The sequence below is a fragment of the Tiliqua scincoides genome, chromosome 2 (assembly GCF_035046505.1).
Source record: "Tiliqua scincoides isolate rTilSci1 chromosome 2, rTilSci1.hap2, whole genome shotgun sequence".
NCBI classification, from domain to species: Eukaryota; Metazoa; Chordata; class Lepidosauria; order Squamata; family Scincidae; genus Tiliqua; species Tiliqua scincoides.
This window is the reverse complement of record NC_089822.1, coordinates 16,350,849-16,368,278: the sequence shown is the minus strand read 5'-3', so window position 1 is coordinate 16,368,278 and position 17,430 is coordinate 16,350,849. Positions and strand designations below refer to the sequence as shown.

General features: G+C 44.7%; 1 protein-coding gene across 2 annotated transcripts; it reads left to right on the top strand.

The window, feature by feature from the left end:
- Positions 1-519: 519 nt before the first annotated feature.
- Positions 520-17,088, top strand: GDNF (glial cell derived neurotrophic factor). Of its 2 annotated transcripts, none has more exons than XM_066616963.1 (2): positions 520-616; positions 16,601-17,088. In XM_066616963.1, the coding sequence occupies exons 1-2, from the start codon at positions 544-546 to the stop codon at positions 17,086-17,088; spliced, it is 561 nt and encodes a 186-aa protein (XP_066473060.1). In that variant the 5' UTR covers positions 520-543. The 2 variants fall into 2 exon arrangements, with proteins under 2 accessions (XP_066473060.1, XP_066473059.1); XM_066616962.1 differs by having other exon boundaries at positions 520-715.
- The last annotated feature ends 342 nt before the right edge of the window (positions 17,089-17,430 follow it).

Sequence of the window (17,430 nt, the reverse complement as noted above, 5' to 3'; positions counted from 1 at the left end):
ACTAATGGGAACTTTCATTCTAGGGTAGATAATAGCTGGGGCAGAGGGGTGCTCCTTCACTGAGATTGCAACAGAGATAAAGGGTTAAAGCCTACTCTTCCCACCATGCCACAGTCCTACCCCCATCACATGCAAACAGATACTATTGACTCAAGAAAAACTGAGCATGTTGGGTCTAATAACACATTAAGTGTCTATGGAATCTGGCCCCTTCTCCATACTTCATAGAGAGAACTCGGCTTCCCTTACCCTTCTCTGACCAACTGCTAAGTCACAAGAGACAGCCAGTGAGACAAGTTATTACTGCTGTGAAGAAACATGGTCTTAGTGCCAAGCACTGTGTTTGTTATTGTAGAGCACACAAAAATGGCAATGGCTTCTAGCCCTGAGAGTGTGCAGTTTACAAGAGCTTGTTGAGACAGGGCTGGGAGTGAGGCCAGGGGCTGACACATTCATTACATAGATGGAGTCTTGTAGGGAAGAGGCGCAAGCTAATGTCATGTCTCCTCTTTGTCAGGGTCCTGTGCTGCAAGGAAATCTAAGATGAAGTTATGGGATGTGGTGACTGTCTGCGTGGTGCTACTCAACACAATCTCCACTTTTCCTCTTCCCGCTGGTAAGACACCTTCTGAGAGGGGCCACTCAGTGCTAGAGGGGACCGAAGACGATCACACCTCCAGCAGGCTGCCGACTCCCTATGCTGGCCAAATGGACTGTAAGAAAAAGTTCCCTTTCCTCATTGCTGCTTCCTGTTCCTCGTGGTCTTACTACTAAGAATGCTTTCTGTTGTTGTAGCACTGAGTCTGGGCAGACAGTAGTCTGCACAGTTTCTTACTTTCTCAGGCTGAAGTAAGGAGGGCACGAACACAAGGCAGATGTGTAGAAACCTTACTGACAGCCTGATCAGCAACCCTGCTAGGCTGAAACCTTTGGTATTCAAGACAAGTTACTGTGAAGCATTCTCTTTGGCTTCAGCGGGAATGAAGGCCAATTCACACATATGGGACACATCTTCGCCACAGTTTTAAAGTGCTTTAAAGTCATTCTCTGTTTCCAGAGTACAATAGACCCTGTAGTTCTGCATGGTGGGGCTAGAGCTCTCTACTAGAGTAATCTTGGCAAGCTCACCAGACTAACATAAGAACATCCCTGCTGGATCAGGCCATAGGCCCATCTTGTCCAGTTTCATGTATCTCACAGTGGCCCACCAAATGCCCAATGGAGCACACATGACAACAAGAGATGCAGAATCTTGCATCTGGCATTCTGATGTAGCCCATTTCTAGAATCAGGAGGTTGCACATACACATCATGGCTTGAAACCCGTGATGTATTTTTCCTCCAGAAAACTTCAATTCCCAGAATTCTTTAGGAAAAGCCGTTACAGTTGAATCAATATAAGTTTATGGTGCAGACATGCCTATGGTGGTGCCATCTAATCTCCTACATACAATACTCAGGCGTGCTCTTATTTGTGCAGAGGAGGTAGGAGAACCAGAACTAGAAGTACATAAGAACATAAGAACAGCCGCACTGGATCAGGCCATAGGCCCATCTAGTCCAGCTTCCTGTATCTCACAGCGGCCCACCAAATGCCCCAGGGAGCACACCAGATAACAAGAGACCTCATCCTGGTGCCCTCCCCTACATCTGGCATTCTGACTTAACCCATTCCTAAAATTAGGAGCTTGCGCATACACATCATGGCTTGTACCCCATAATGGATTTTTCCTCCAGAAACTTGTCCAATCCCCTTTTAAAGGCGTCTAGGCTAGACGCCAGCACCACATCCTGCGGCAAGGAGTTCCACAGACCGACCACGCGCTGAGGAAAGAAATATTTTCTTTTGTCTGTCCTAACCCGCCCAACACTCAATTTTAGTGGATGTCCCCTGGTTCTGGTATTATGTGAGAGTGTAAAGAGCATCTCCCTATCCACTCTGTCCATTCCCTGCATAATTTTGTATGTCTCAATCATGTCCCCCCTCAAGCGTCTCTTTTCTAGGCTGAAGAGGCCTACAGTATCTACATGCTTGGTTACATCCACTATTGGAACTTCTATAGTCATAGCGGCACTGATGTTGCCATCCATATGATCAAGTACATGTGTACTTCACATTCACATGTTGCTTCCTTTACATCATAGGCAGGTGTGTGTCTAGGTTGGAAATGCAGCAGCATTGTGTGTGTGTAAATTATCCCTAATTAAGTCAGTATAAGGTTGTAGCTTTTGTATGAAGATGATGTCCTTAGCTCAGCAAGAGAAAGGAACCCTTATGGGCCTAGGGGGAAAAGACTAGTGGCACTGGACTTAAATCAGCTTCATTATATTGGTTTAATGAGGCTTGATAAGGCTGCAAGAGAGCATCCCACAGCATGAACTATTGTTGTGTAAGCCTGCTCTGACTCATTGAAGTTCTATGAGTGCAATAAGTAAACTGTATGTCTTGCACAGTATTATGCCTACCTGTGATCTAGCAAGAATGTTGGCCAATGCCAATTGCAATTGCACTAGTACAGGGGTTCCCAAACTTTGCAGCACTGCAACTCACCTTATCCTCTGTAGCAGGTCACAACACACTTGGTGGTACTGGAGGCCTCTCCTAGTCTGGCAACCGCTCTTTAGAAGCCTCCACAGAAGCCTTTGTGGGCCTCAGAAGCTTCCATAAACCACTTCTGGGTTTTGGAAGCAAACCAGAAGTGGCTTCTGAAAACTAGAAGTAGCTTGTGGAGGCTTCTGAGGGCCATTCTGAGGCCCACAGAGGCCTGTAGAGTGGGTCACCAGGCCGGGAGGAGGCTCTGATAAGTAATGGGGCTTCTAGAATGGCTCCTATTTGGAGCCAAACTGGTGCAAGGACAGGCAGGGGGTCCCAGGTTGCGACCCACTCTGTTTAGGCTTGTGACCCACACTTTGAGAAGCGCTGTACTAGTCCATTTGCACTGATAATATTTTGATCAATACAAATTGTTGTGTTCTCAATCACACTCTTCTCAATAAGACCCCTCTCCAGGTCTGATCAACCTGTTGAACTTGGGCATAACAATTGGTGGAGAATTGGGGTGAGGGTGAATATCTGTAGTGATATCTGTAGTACTGCTGCCTGTAGTAGTGGGTGTCTTGAAAGCCCATGATCAGGTTAAACAGCTGGATCCATAGTCACGCTAGCCTTAAATGGATTTTGGAGGCTAGGAACCAGCCTCCATAAATATCTGGTTAAATTGTGGTTATAGTTGTAGTAGTTGGATCAGTGTCAAATGGTAAAATGGCAGTAAAATTATAAAACATTTATACAATTATACAGAAAAGCACATGCCTGTTTGTAGTGAACCACAGATTGCAATTGCTTGGTTCGGCCAAGACATAAAAACATAAGAACAGCCCCACTGGATCAGGCCATAGGCCCATCTAGTCCAGCTTCCTGTATCTCACAGCGGCCCCACCAAATACCCCAGGGATCACACCAGATGACAAGAGATCTGCATCCTGGTGCCCTCCCTTGCATTGGCATTCTGACATAGACCATTTGAAAAATCAGGAGGTTGCACATACACATCATGGCTTGTAACCCGTTTCCTCCAGAAACTTGTCCAATCCCCTTTTAAAGGCATCCAGGCCAGATGCCATCACCACATCCTGTGGCAAGGAGTTCCACAGACTGAACAAACGCTGAGTAAAGAAATATTTTCTTTTGTGTGTCCTAACCCTCCCAACACTCAATTTTAGTGGATGCCCCCTGGTTCTGGTATTATGTGAGAGTGTAAAGAGCATCTCCCTATCCACTCTGTCCATCCCCTGCATAATTTTGTATGCCTCAATCATGTCCCCCCTCAGGTGCCTCTTTTCTAGGCTGAAGAGGCCCAAACGCCGTAGCCTTTCCTCATAAGGAAGGTGCCCCAGCCCAGTAATCATCTTAGTAACTCTCTTTTGCACCTTTTCCATTTCTACTATGTCCTTTTTGAGATGTGGCGACCAGAACTGGACACACTACTCCAGGTGTGGCCTTACCATCGATTGTACAACAGCATTATAATATTAGCTGTTTTGTTTTCAATACTTTTTCTAATGATCCCAAGCATAGAACTGGCCTTCTTTACTGCCGCCACACATTAGGTCGACACTTTCATTGACCTGTCCACCACCACCCCAAGATCTCTCTCCTGATCTGTCACAGACAGCTCAGAACCCATTAGCCTATATGTGAAGTTTTGATATTTTGCCCCAATGTGCATGACTTTACACTTACTTACATTGAAACGCATCTGCCATTTTGCTGCCCATTCTGCCAGTTTGGAGAGATCCTTCTGGAGCTCCTCACAATCACTTCTGGTCTTCGCCACTCGGAAAAGTTTGGTGTCGTCTGCAAACTTAGCCACCTCACTGCTCAACCCTGTCTCCAGGTCATTTATGAAGAGGTTGAAAAGCACCAGTCCCAGGACAGATCCTTGGGGCACACTGCTTTTCACCTCTCTCCATTGTGAAAATTGCCCATAGACCCCCACTCTCTGTTTCCTGGTCTTCAACCAGGTCTCAATCCAGGAGAGGACCTGCCCTCTAATTCCCTGACTGTGGAGTTTTTTCAGTAGCCTTTGGTGAAGGACCATGTCAATCCTCTGGCACCGTTGCCATTTTGAGGGACAAGTTGCATATTTTAGTCAAGAGATCAGCAACTTCATTCTTTAATTCCTTAATAACCCTTGGGTGGATGTCATCAGGGCCCGGTAACTTACTGATCTTTAATTTATCAGTGAGGTCTAAAACATCTTCTCTTTCAACCTCTATCTGACTTTCCTTGGTCATGAGGACAGCAGTATTTGCCCAAGGTCTTCTGCAGTGAAGACAGATGCAAAGAACTCATTTAATTTCTCTGCCATCTCTAAGTCTCCTTCTATCTCCCCTTTCCCTCCCTCACCAGCCAGAGGGCCAACCGCTTCTCTGGCAGGTTTCCTGCTTCTAACATATTTGAAGAAGCTTTTATTATTCTCCTTAATATTGCTGGCCATGCATTCCTCATAGTCTCTCTTGGCCTCCCGTATCACCTTCTTACATTTCTTTTGCCACAGTTTATGTTCCTTTTTATTCTCCTCATTAGGGCAAGACTTCCATTTACGGAAGGAAGCTTCCTTGCCCTTTAAGGCCTCTCTAACTTGGCTGGTTAGCCATGCGGGCACCTTCCTGGACTTAGTTGAGCCCTTCTTCCTTTGCGGTATACACTTCCGCTGGGCCTCTATAACTGTTGTTTTGAGCAGCCTCCATGCACTCTGGAGAGATTGGACTCTTTTTACCTTCCCTTTCAACCTCCTTCTAAACAGCCTCCTCATTTTAGGGAAGTCCGCTCGTCAGAAGTCAAGGGTTTTTGTGAGAGATTTGCCCAGTATTATTCCCCCGACGTGCATGTCGAAACGGATCGCAGCATGATCACTGTTCCCCAGTGGCTCATTAACATTGACATCTCTAACCAGGTCCTGAGTACCGCACAATATTAAATCCAGAGTCACCTGTCCTCTGATGGACTCCATAACTAGGTGCTCTAAGGCACAGTCATTTAACATGTCAAGAAATCTGGTCTCCTTTTTGTGACCAGAACACAAAGACTGTTCCATTAGTGTCCCATGTGCTTTTCCCTGGGTTTAGGTAGAAAACCCTCGTCATGGCCAGTTTTAAAATGCTGACCACTCTCTCCTGAAGGTAGGAAGGGAAGTTGCAGTGTGAGTGATTCCCATTTTAAGTGGATTTTGGGGAGGGTAAAAGCCAACCTCCATAAACAAATGGTTATTGTGGCTACAAAATTAGCTCCAAGTAAAAAAGACTTTTCTTTTCCAAACAATAGGACTTTGTTGCTGTGACTGTGTTAGGCTGTTGAAAAAGAAGGGTGGGATGGATGTCGGGGGGGAGGGGAAGGATTTGAGGCATGAAGGGACAGGAAAAGCCTGAGCCTTGAAAACAAAGCTCCAACAGAATAGGATAGGACCATCATCCTGGAATTCTTTGGATGTAATATCCAATCTCATCCCTGGATGAATTAAGAGGGTTATTTACCACTTAAATTACAGTTCATAAACCAGGTGAGAAAGAACTGCTGGCTGCTGCAGTGCACCTAGTAGGTCTTGAATGTTTGTCTTGGGAGAAAAGGGTTCAAGGAGTTGTGGAGAAAGAAGAAGTGGGTAGTAGGATTCTGAAATGATGTGATAGTTTAGAGATGGAATTGCAAGTTGTGACAGAGGCATGAGCAACAGAGGGTGAAAAGACAGAAACTGTGACTGAAGAAAGATTGCAGCTCCCACAAAGGAGTATTGCAATCACAATATAATCTTTGTATCTAGGCACATTGATTTAGTTATCAAATGCTAAGTTGGAAAACTGCTCTTTAAAGCCCAACAATCATGATAGCCCCTTAAAAGGAATTTCAGTTTTCAAGGTATGGATGCCAGACAAAAGGTATTATAGTTCTGTAGAACACCTTACTCTCATTATGTTATGGGAAGAAAGGTTGAAAGCATGTATGCTAGAAGGAGGGGCTGTGGCTCAGTTAGAGCACCTGCTTTGCATATAGAAGGTTCTGGGTTCAAGCCCTTCCCTTGCATCAGGAGGTGGGAAAGGCCCACATCTGAAATCCTGGAGCACTGCCACCTGACAGGGAAGGCAATATTAAGCAATGGTTGATTCTGTATAAGGCAGTTTCATATGTTGCTATTACTCTTTGCTGCCTCCAGGGGCTTTTTAATCCCCCATCATCATATATTTTGGAAAATGAGGGAAGGCTGATTGAATACTGGCTCATTCAGGCACTTAAATCGGTCTTCATGAAAAACAGAGGCAGTTTTTGTCAATAGAGTTTTCTGCTTATTATGGACAGAACGCCTAAAATACGAGCCCTCATTATGACTATGAGCCCTAACCAGACACAGATGCCATTACAGTAGGGAGGTAGGCAAATATATATGGTTGCTCCACACAGGGTGGAGGAGGTAGGAAGAATTCCCAAGCCTATTTTCTCTATGGAGTCCAGTTTCCTCCTCATCTCCACCAGCCAATTCCCCTTCCTGCTAGTCTAGCAGATAAAAAAGCCTATAACACTTCTGTATTTTCACATCACTCTCTGTAGCAGATTTGCCCACTTTCACAACATAGGCTGTGGGAGTCACCAGGTGCCTAATACTGTTGCACAGCATTAAATGATGCTGCTGCACAGGTTGTTATCACTGTGGCCCAACATTGCTGTCAATAGCCCTGTGGGCTATTGGTGTTCTTGCTTCACAGTTAGTTCCCAAAGACTTCTGGCCAAGAGTAGCTCAAGCTTCATGCAGTTGAGGGGCTTGGTTGAGACCTATTGTGTTGGCAGTTATCATTTGCTATATAGTAAGAACAATTGTTTCACAGTTTTCATGTTTTCACTTCTGGTTGCTGACTTAAAAGACAATCTTATAGGGATTCACTCACAGTCCTGCACTGGAATAAAGCAAGAGCTGGGGAATTACATACACATTAGACTGAGCATGTGACTGGCCCATCCACAATGCGAGTCATGCCATTCACATCAAAGTTGGCATCAAAGTTGGCAGGAGCAGCAAAAAAGCAAGGATTTTCTTCTGCTCTGTCCGCCACCACTTCCTTTCAGCCCATTGCTGATAGAGTTACTCTGAAGATCAAAACACAGTGATCCAGTCCCTTATCTCATGCCTTTGTCCTGCAGACTATTTAAACAATACAGGAGTGCAGCTCATGCTGGGAGCAGTCCCAGCATGCCCTCTTTACTTCCTGCCTTTAAATGGCCTGCACAGAGAACCAGCTTGGAAAGGCGTGTGCAGTTTCTTCAGGGAGTATGATGGTGCTGCACAGCCCAATAGGTTCTGCCCACTGTTTGTGCACAATTTGGGGGAGGGGGGTGGAAATTGCACACTGTTTCAGGTGGGGGCAGCACAACCTAGAGCACTGTCTGATGCTACTATCTCTGTCACTGCACACTGCAGGAAAAAATGCTCCATGAGACCACTCTTTCATGCAATTTTCACAAACCCAGAAGTGCAAGACTTCCACTTGCACTTAAAGGGACTCCTTTGTTTGCATGGGCCTTGTAAATAAAACCAGCAATCCCACACTTCTAGGTTTGAGAACTGCAGCGGCACACAGTAAGGAGGTGGATGACCCACTTCTCGCTCAAGTAAGCAGATCAGTGAGGCTCATGTCTGCCAGGAGGCAACAGCAATCTCAGGGTGAAGGGCACCCTGAATCTGATTGGTCATTCATCCAGGCCACATCAGGTGGCTTCATGGTTGGGCTGGCAATGTCAGTAGGGGTCAGATGTGTGGTTTGAAATGCCAGATATCCTGAAATGAATCTAAGGTGTGATTCCTCAACCACAGAGACTGCACACTGCATACTAGTTTACTGAGAGAACCGTGACATAGCCCTATTCCAGTCTGGGTTTCAAAACAGTTTAGTTCCACTGACTTTGCTAGACCCAACTAGGCTGAAATCCAAGAACTTCAGTTTTAACTGGGTTGTTTATTGAGCTGACAGATGGTTTAAGTAGTTTATGGATTATAGCCATAGTGCAATTTACTTTGGTTTATTTTTTTTATAAACTGACAAGTGTCACGTTAAAGTATATTACAATCCATGAAATTGGAGTGTATAAAAACTTCAGATTAAAAGTGGTTGAGAATAGCAATCAAATCTTAACTCCATTAAGTGAAAATCACTGTGTTCTCTTCTAGAACCCTGAAATTAAGAGTTTGCTGTCCACAAACAGCATAATCCAGGAGTGCCTGATGACTAGAGTGGGATTAGATCAGAATTTAGTTCAGATTAAGGGTTTCTGTATTATAACTGAGAAGCCCAGTTCTGTGAATGTTCACTTGCAAATGAGCTCTTCTGAGTTCAGTCAGGCTTGCTCCAAATTAATTGTGATTATTCCAGGGTTTACTCACAAGTATTCACATTTACTTAAGAATAAGGGTCAACGACAAACTGTGACAAGTTCTTAAAGAGATGGGAGTACCAGACTACCTTATCTGTCTCCTGAGAAATATGTATACAGGTCAAGAAGCAACCATTAGAAAAGGATATGGAACAACTGATCGGTTTAAAATTGGGAAAGGAGTATGACAAAGCTGTATAATGTCACCCTGCTTATTTCACTTATATGCAAAGTATATCATGAGACAGGCTGGGCTGGATGAATCACAAGCCATAGTTAAGATTGCTGGGAGAAATATCAATAACCTCAGATATGCAGATGATACCACTTTAATGGCAGAAAGTGAAGGGGAACTATAGAACCTCTTGATGAGGGTGAAAGAGGAAAGTGCAAAATGTGGCTTAAAACTTAACATTAAAAAAACTAAGATCATGGCATCTGGTCCCATCACCTCATGGCAAGTGGAAGAGGAAGAAATGGAAACCGTGACAGAGTTTGGGCTCCAAGATCACTGCAGATGGAGATTGTGGCCATTAAATTGAAAGACACTTGCTTCTTGGGAGGAAAGCTGTGGTAAGCCTAGACAATGTAATTAAAAGCTGAGACATCACCTTATTGACAAAGGTATTTATAGTCAAAGCTATGGTTTCCCCAGTAGTAATGTATGGCTGTGAGAGCTGGACCGCAAGGAGGGCTAAGCACCGAAGAATAGACGCTTTTGAATTATGGTGTTGGAGAAGACTTCTGAGAGTCCCCTGAACTGCAAGGAGATCAAATCAGTCAATTCTACAAGAAATCAACCCTAACTGTTCATTGGAAGGACTGGAAGCTGGAGCTTAAATACTTTGGTCATCTCATGTGAAGGGAGGACTCTTTAGAAAAGACCCTGATGCTGGGAAAAATTGAAGGCGAAAGGAGAAGGGGACGGCAGAGGATGAGATGGTTAGATAGTGTCACTGAGGCAATGAACATGAATTTGGACAAACTCCAGAAGTTAGTGGTAGTCAGGGAGGCCTGGTGTGCTGTGGTCCATGGGGTCCTGAAGAGTCGGACACAACTGAACAACAATAGGTCAAATTACTAATTATATTAAGTGTGTTAAGTGTGTTATTGGCCCAGACCAGATTGGGTTTTAAGCAAAAAAAAGGGGGGAGGATGATCGGATGGGGGTGTGATGGAAGGAAGGGAGGATGATCAGATTAGAACTGTAGTGTGGGGGAAAATGGAGGATGATCAGATTAGTACTGTAGTGTGGTGAAAAGGGGGGTTTAACTTCCAATCCAGATCCCTCTTAGAGGCTGCTATTTTTTCAGGAAGGGAAGCTTGTCACAAATAGCAGCTGCGGGCAAATAGCAGCTGTGAAGGAAGAATGTTATAGGCCAGGACTATGGCAGGGACAAAAAGACCCCTCCTGCCTGAGGTGGTGGTGGTGATGGTGATGGTAGTGAAGAATATTTATATGCCACTTTTCAACAGGAGTAGTTCACAAAATGGTTTACATAGTAAAATAAATCAATAAATAGTTTCCTGTCACCAAAGAGTTCCCTGTCACACTATAAAGAGACACCAGCAACAGCCACTGGAAAAATGTCGTGCTGGGGTGAAGAGGGACAGTTGCTCTCTCCCAGCTAAATATAAGAGGACATCACTTAGAAAGGTGCGTCTTTGCTGAATTAGCAGGAGTTGTACCAATTCGGATCCCCCTCCAGCTCCTGGTTAAGCAAGAAAAAGCAAGCATCTCAAGGCCAATAACACAATTAACATGTAACTTGGCCATAAGTCCCACCTGTGACTTACTAATCAAGCTACTTAAAACTAAACTACATGTTAAAAAACAATCCTCTGCATTTTCTACTACAGACTGCAAGTTTGTCTATTTTTCTTTGTCAAAAATTCCAGGGATATTACAGAATACAAGATGAGAGTGGGGAATTTCCTTTTTGCTTCTACTTGCCAGTTCTCCCTTCTGTTTTGTGTTTCTGTCCCAGGACTGCCCCCCCCCCAAAGAAAAGTTTGTAGTACTATAAATGTGTCTTGAAATCTGTCTCTCTCCTCTTCCCCACCTACCCGTTCCCATGGGCACTGAATAACAAGAAAATTTGACTGTGTCTGAGTGGTGAACCAAGTCAATCTTTCTGGCAAGAGCAGAGTATGAATCAGGGTCACTCTATGAAGGTGATGGCTCTGTATGCACCCCACTATGCTTTGGGGTAGTTTTCCTTCAAGTCTACTGAGCAGAGGAGCAGGCCTAAGCATGGCAGAAGGGAGGGAAGCAAAGCCAGCTGGAGTGCAGGCTGTGCCTGGAGGAGGCAGAATTCACATGTGTGAGGCTAGCCCTCGAACTAGTGGACTAGATCCACCAAGCAGAGCCAGGTGCATAATGGTGGTTCAGGGGCAGGTGTGTACTTAGTTTTAAGTAACAGGATGCCTCTGAGTCAGGAGAGGTGCAACCCAGAACGTTGCCCGATGCCACCTTGGGTCTGCTGCCTCTACAGTTAAAAAAGAGGGGGGGGGGGGAAACTGCAGCTTACTGCATTTCTCATGAAGATTCTTCAGTTGCAGAAGTGCAGAACTTCCTGTTTGATTGACAGGGAACATGGAAATGAAGTTGTACCTTCATTCGCATGGTTCCTGGAAATCAAGTCAGAAATCCTGCACTTCCATGTCTGAAGACACTGTGCCTGGAACAAGGAGGTTAGTGGGCGGGAAGCAGGTTGGTGGGGTTGCACCAATGGCAGGCTGGAGCGAGGTGGTGGCAGTGGCAGAGTGAAGGACACCCTGAATCCTCTGTCCTCTCCGTGCCCCCCCCCCCGCAATCTGCTGATGATGAAACCTGCATCACCTTGCCTAACAGACGCCCCCCTCCCCCATTCTGAGCACAGGCTGAGCCTTGGAATTTGTTTTCAGCTCCAGAGCTAACAGTCCTTTTATACTTCTCATTTGCCTCTTCCCCTCATGCTTTCAACTTCATTTCAGCAGCCTAGTTTAGAGAGGGAAACCTTCGTATTGGTGCTACTGGGAGCCGAAAAACCTGTGCAACTCATCCAGGGATATCGGAGGAACCTGAGCTACATTCTGCCCCTCCTAAGCCCTCATATCTGTCCAGTACCACATCTTCCCACTAGCAGTGCCATTGTGTTTGTAGCAGACACAGCACTGAGCTCCCAGGGTGCCTTGTACTGCAAATTTACACAGTAGCTCCAGTGTTGCTCTGCTCTGATTCTCAGGACCTCTTTCCTTTTCTGCATTTTCCAAGCAGATGCAAAACCGCATCTACATTCTTCCTCTTTCTGCCCCCTTCTGTCTCTTCCTACTGGAATCTTTCCTGGGCTTCCCTTTTTGCATTTTGGAGAGAGGCCACACTTTGTTTCAAGAATGATTTGAGTTGGCCAAAAAGATTTCACTTTCCCCATTCTCTTCTTCTCCTTCTGCCCCACTCGTCCTCAGCACAGGACACAGACTGGATGTTTGGAGAATCTCTGGTGTGGTGAAGAAACTGTTCTAGAAGGCGGTTCTGTGTAATCTCATAATGAAATTTTCTTCTACTGGAATTCATCTTGGCAGGGATTGGCAGTTGTAGGGGAAAATAGGAGGGGTAATGAAAAGCATTTCATAACTAAAGACATTTTACAGTAATATCTAGACCACAATGCTGAATGCTTGTGAACTGAACTGCTTCTATTCATTGCTTTACAAGTTGCTGGAAAGTCCTAGGATAGAAATACTTACAGTGGTGAAATAAGAAATACACGTTGGCCCTTGGTATCTGTGGGAGATCAATTCCTGGATCCCCCAAGGATACCAAAACCACAGATAAGGTGGGGGCCATCAGAGGACCTCTGGATATGACTGAAAGTGCCTGGGAGGTAGGATGTGGTTTTTTTGTCAAAGTGCCTCTCAGGAGCTGCTGGGAGGCTGTGGTAAGTCAAATCCACAGATAAGGAGTGGCCACCTGCAGAAATTAACTGACTGAGGGTCATCACTGGTCCATCTAGGCCAGAGCTGCACAAACCGTGGCCCAGGGCTGGATCTGGCGTTTGTGTGGATCCATCCGCTCGGTAAGTGGACCTTTTGGTTCCGCTCAGACATTGCACAATGTCCCCCACGATCAGGGAACAGGGACGCTCTGGGCAGTTGCATCTGCCTGAATGTCCAGTTGCACAACGTTCTGGGATGCTGGGCAGACGACATGACTGCCCAGAGTGTCCGTGTCATCCAAACAAGGAGGACTTTGCATAGCACCAGAGCGGAACGTTTGGATATGGTCCAGACAGCGACCACATTCCAGGCATGTAGGGGTTGCAACTTTGAGCACCACTGAACTGGGCTTAGGACTATTCAAGCCCATGAAGTGGTCCCATAGACTCAACCAATCACAGGGGCCTCTGCTGCAAAAGTGAGACTGTTTTCCTCTACTTACTGAAAACAGCTTGTTTCACCCTAAAGCCTTCTGGGCTTTTCCCTTAAAAGGACAGGTCACAAAGCCTTTACTGCTCCATTGGGCCATGTACAATTGTACACAGTGTATTGTTTTCCATCTTCTGTGTATATGGATACCCAGAATTCTCTGCAAACAGTGGAGTTATTAACCATTCTCATATTAATGAGCACTTTACAATTACAAGGTATGTTTCAGACACAAGAAAGTGTGCACAGGGAGCACAGTAAAGAATGTTCAGTTGGCTGGTGTGAGAATACAGAATTAGAGACATCTGATTCAAGCCAGTTATTGCTGATTGGACTGGCACCACCAGCATGCTGCTCTTGCCAATGTCTAGTTTGGGTTGCCCCTGGGCATGCTTCTGTGAAATGGATTCATCTGCGTATCATTTATTGATTTTTGCTATTCCCTTGGAATGCAGAATTTTGCTTTCATGCAAAGTGTGGTTATTTGTAGCAGAGGAGATCAGCCTTGGATATTGGCCTTGTTAAAGCATTCTTGCCACTGAAATGTTCTTTTAGTTCACGTTACTTGCAAAGGGGCAAGAAACGGATTTTCTTCTGTGCTTCAACTGTGCCGTTTCCAATGCAGTTGAAACCAGCATGGCAATTCCAGTATTGGTTGCTCTCTTAGAATAAAGTAGGGGAATAAGTATATAGCGTATATAAGTATATAACGTATATAACAAGAGAGCTGATCTGGGTTGAGCAAAGGTGGCCAGCATCTGTTTATTGAGTTACAGCTACAGTACGCGATAGATGCCCCTTAATCGAGCTGCACCCTTCTGCAGCAATCAGAGTTGTGTACAAAGAACCATATTAGAAAAATAGTAAGCATTCTGTTCAGCTTTTTGGCAGAGTGAGGTCGAACTAAATCCAGTCACTCCAGGATTCCAAACAGCTGATTGGTGCTATTATTGATTAACCTGGTTAGCGGATTCAAAGGAAGGAACTGCATGAAGAGCACTGCTTGTATGCATGATTCCTTATCCAACTAGGGCTAGGCACGCAGAAGCTGGCTGCCGCATGCGTGTGGCCCGTGGCCTGATCAGGGCAGATATAAATACCCTCTCACTTCCTGAGTGAGATACTGATTCCACTTCGAAAAGTAAGCTTCATAGCAGAGTGGGAATTGAACGTTGGCTTCCGGACTCCAAATCCAGTATGCTGCAGGTTTCTTTGTTTAGACCCAAGTCTGCTTGGATCACGTATAAAGCAGGGGATGGCAATCTTCATTGGCTTATTTTATGGATTTTGCCCCCATCTTTCCAGCCCAAGGTGGCTCATAATCACCATTAAAACAAAACCAACATTAAAACTGAGTAATATAACAGTTCCTCAAAGAATGCAGAAGATCAGCAGCATCTAAAACATCAGCACTATAAGAACATCTCCACATGGTATACAGGTAATGTGGAAGTCTCCAACCTCCACGTGATCTACAAGAACCCAAACGTTTTGACCTGGTGGCAGATGGCCATGGGGGGGGCACAGGGTAGGCCCTCTTTCTTTTCCAGACTGTGATGGAGAGATCAGAGAGGGGACTGTCATGCTGCTTCTAAGAACTGGCCCACAATCAGCCCACAGTGGACTACTTCCCCCTGCTTAATGGTAGGGGAAGCCCAGGTTCCAGGTTGAAAAAAATGGGTCTGTTACTGTTGTGTAGTGTTGAGCTTTATGTATGAGAAATACTCAATTGAACATGAATATTTGGGTCATTTTAGGTATTTTTGTTGACAAAAAGAGACAAAAATGCAGGATACCAAAATGTACTATTAATTTAGTTAGCTCTTATATGCACACTATTATAGTCTTTATTACAACCACCATGTAATGGGATACTACTATAAAGTATCCCATTTATAGTTTATAGTTTATAATTGTTACTCATACTGTATCCTCCCTTTCCTCAAAAAGTGTAGAGCAGTATACTTGGGCTACTCCCTTTTGTCCTCACAACAACCCTGTGAGGTAGGTTAGGCTGAGATGACACAGTGGGCCTAAAGTCATCCCAATGAGTTTTGTGGCTAAGTTAAGATTTGAACCCCGGCTTCCCTGGTCCTGATTCAGTGTAACCACTATACCACATGGGTTCTCAAGATGGATGGTTTTTTTTCCAGAGGGGAGATTTAAACCCAAGACCTTTAGGTTCAACACTTTCTTGGACCACATGTGAAAATATGGATTATAAGTGAGAGCATGAGGATGGAATTCAGTGCAGCCTGTAGTTTTAACTCCTTACCTTATGAGCTCTGAAGTTTCCCAGACAGGGAGATGCTCCTGAACTACAAACAGAAAAACTGGTTCAGTTTGTAGTTCTTCCAGTGCTGGCTTTTTTTCAGTACTGTCCTTCATGTAAATGGATCAGAAATCAGATGCAGCAGGACCTTTAATGCCTCACCTTGGTGAGAGAATGAGATTGTGGGAATCCTAAGCTGCCATTGAGTCTTTCTCTTATGCTTTGGCAAGCCAGAAAGTAAGCTAATGAACCAGAGCACCATCAATCATTTAAAGATTATTTGCCCTCAGGTAGATTTTTGATGTTATATTTAATTAATGAATGCCATTGAGGGGTTTCCATTTCACCCTGAGCCTTACACGTTCTGCTCTGAAGCAAGGTCTTAATTTTAGATATTGTTTTAATTGGTTAAACCCTGGTAATGTTTCAGAATGCCAACAAGTGAATTTCGACTCCGATAACCTCCGTTTCTGAAAATGGACTTTTCAGGCATCACTGCCTCTCTTACTTATCAATTCTTAGCCCACTTGGCTTCTTTCAAACCATTCTGTGGAATGACTATAAGAAGAGAACTGTTGATTAGGATCACGTGCAATTCTGTGTGCCAAGTGTTAAAGTGCATCTAAATACAGGTGTGCGTCACATAACAAGGAACCACATATATGACGGTTGTCAAAGCACAACAAAGGGCAATTTTAATGCGGCAATCTTAATGCAGCAATCAAGTCTCCCAAAGCCTGCAGCAGTGTGTCTGTTTATACAACAGAGAGGCTCTTAATGCAAAGAAAAGGCCTGTGCAGCATCAAGTGTCTGGCAGAGAGTGCCTGTTTACACACCAAAGACACTAGATTGGGTGGAATGTTTTCTTAACAACCTAATCACATAACAACGGGGATTGTAGAATGTATCCCTATCATTAAGTGGTGCACACCTGTATATAAAAGTTTTTTTTATTTGGATAAATAATCATCTGACATTTTTTTCTTTCTGTCTTTCCCAAACAGTTAATATGCCTGAGGATTATCCCAACCAGCTTGGTGATGTAGTGGATTTTATTCAAGCCACTATTAAAAGACTGAAGAGATCACCAAATAAACCTATTCCGTTTCTCTCTAAACGGGAAAGAAACCGGCAAAATGCAGCAAAAAACACAAATAATTCCAGCAGCAGGAAGGGACGGAGAAGGGTCAAAAACCAGGATTGTGTCTTAACTGAAATACACTTAAATGTGACTGACTTGGGCTTGGGATACACCACCAAAGAAGAGCTGATTTTCCGGTACTGTAGTGGTACGTGCGAGTCAGCTGTAACCCTGTATGACCAAATTTTGAACAATTTGACCCAAAATAGAAGATTGGTCAGTGACAAAATCAGACCACAGCCTTGCTGCAGACCCATTGCTTATGATGATGACCTTTCATTTTTGGACGATGACCTTTCAACTTACCATGTACTGAAAAAACATTCCGCTAAAAAATGTGGATGCATCTGACGTCCTTTTGTGTTTGAACATGGCTAGAGTATTGCATTCCTGATAAAGTGGCAAAGAAGGGACCAGGGCTCCCAATGAGATGAAATGATGGGTTAGAGAAGAGGCTCCCAAACAGGGATGTTGCAGTGCCCCTGCCAGGGAAGCCCTGTCTCTGCTACCTTAAGGGGCGGGGCAATGGTGAAGGCAGTGATGCAGTCACCACGATTGTGCCACTGTCAGGGACTAAAGGTTTTTTAAAAGCATATACCTGGCAGCGCTGGCCTTCTGGGGGGTGCAGGGAACCTGTGAACCCCTCTGCAGGGCTACCCAAACCTCAGAACAATCAACAGCCATCATGACCCA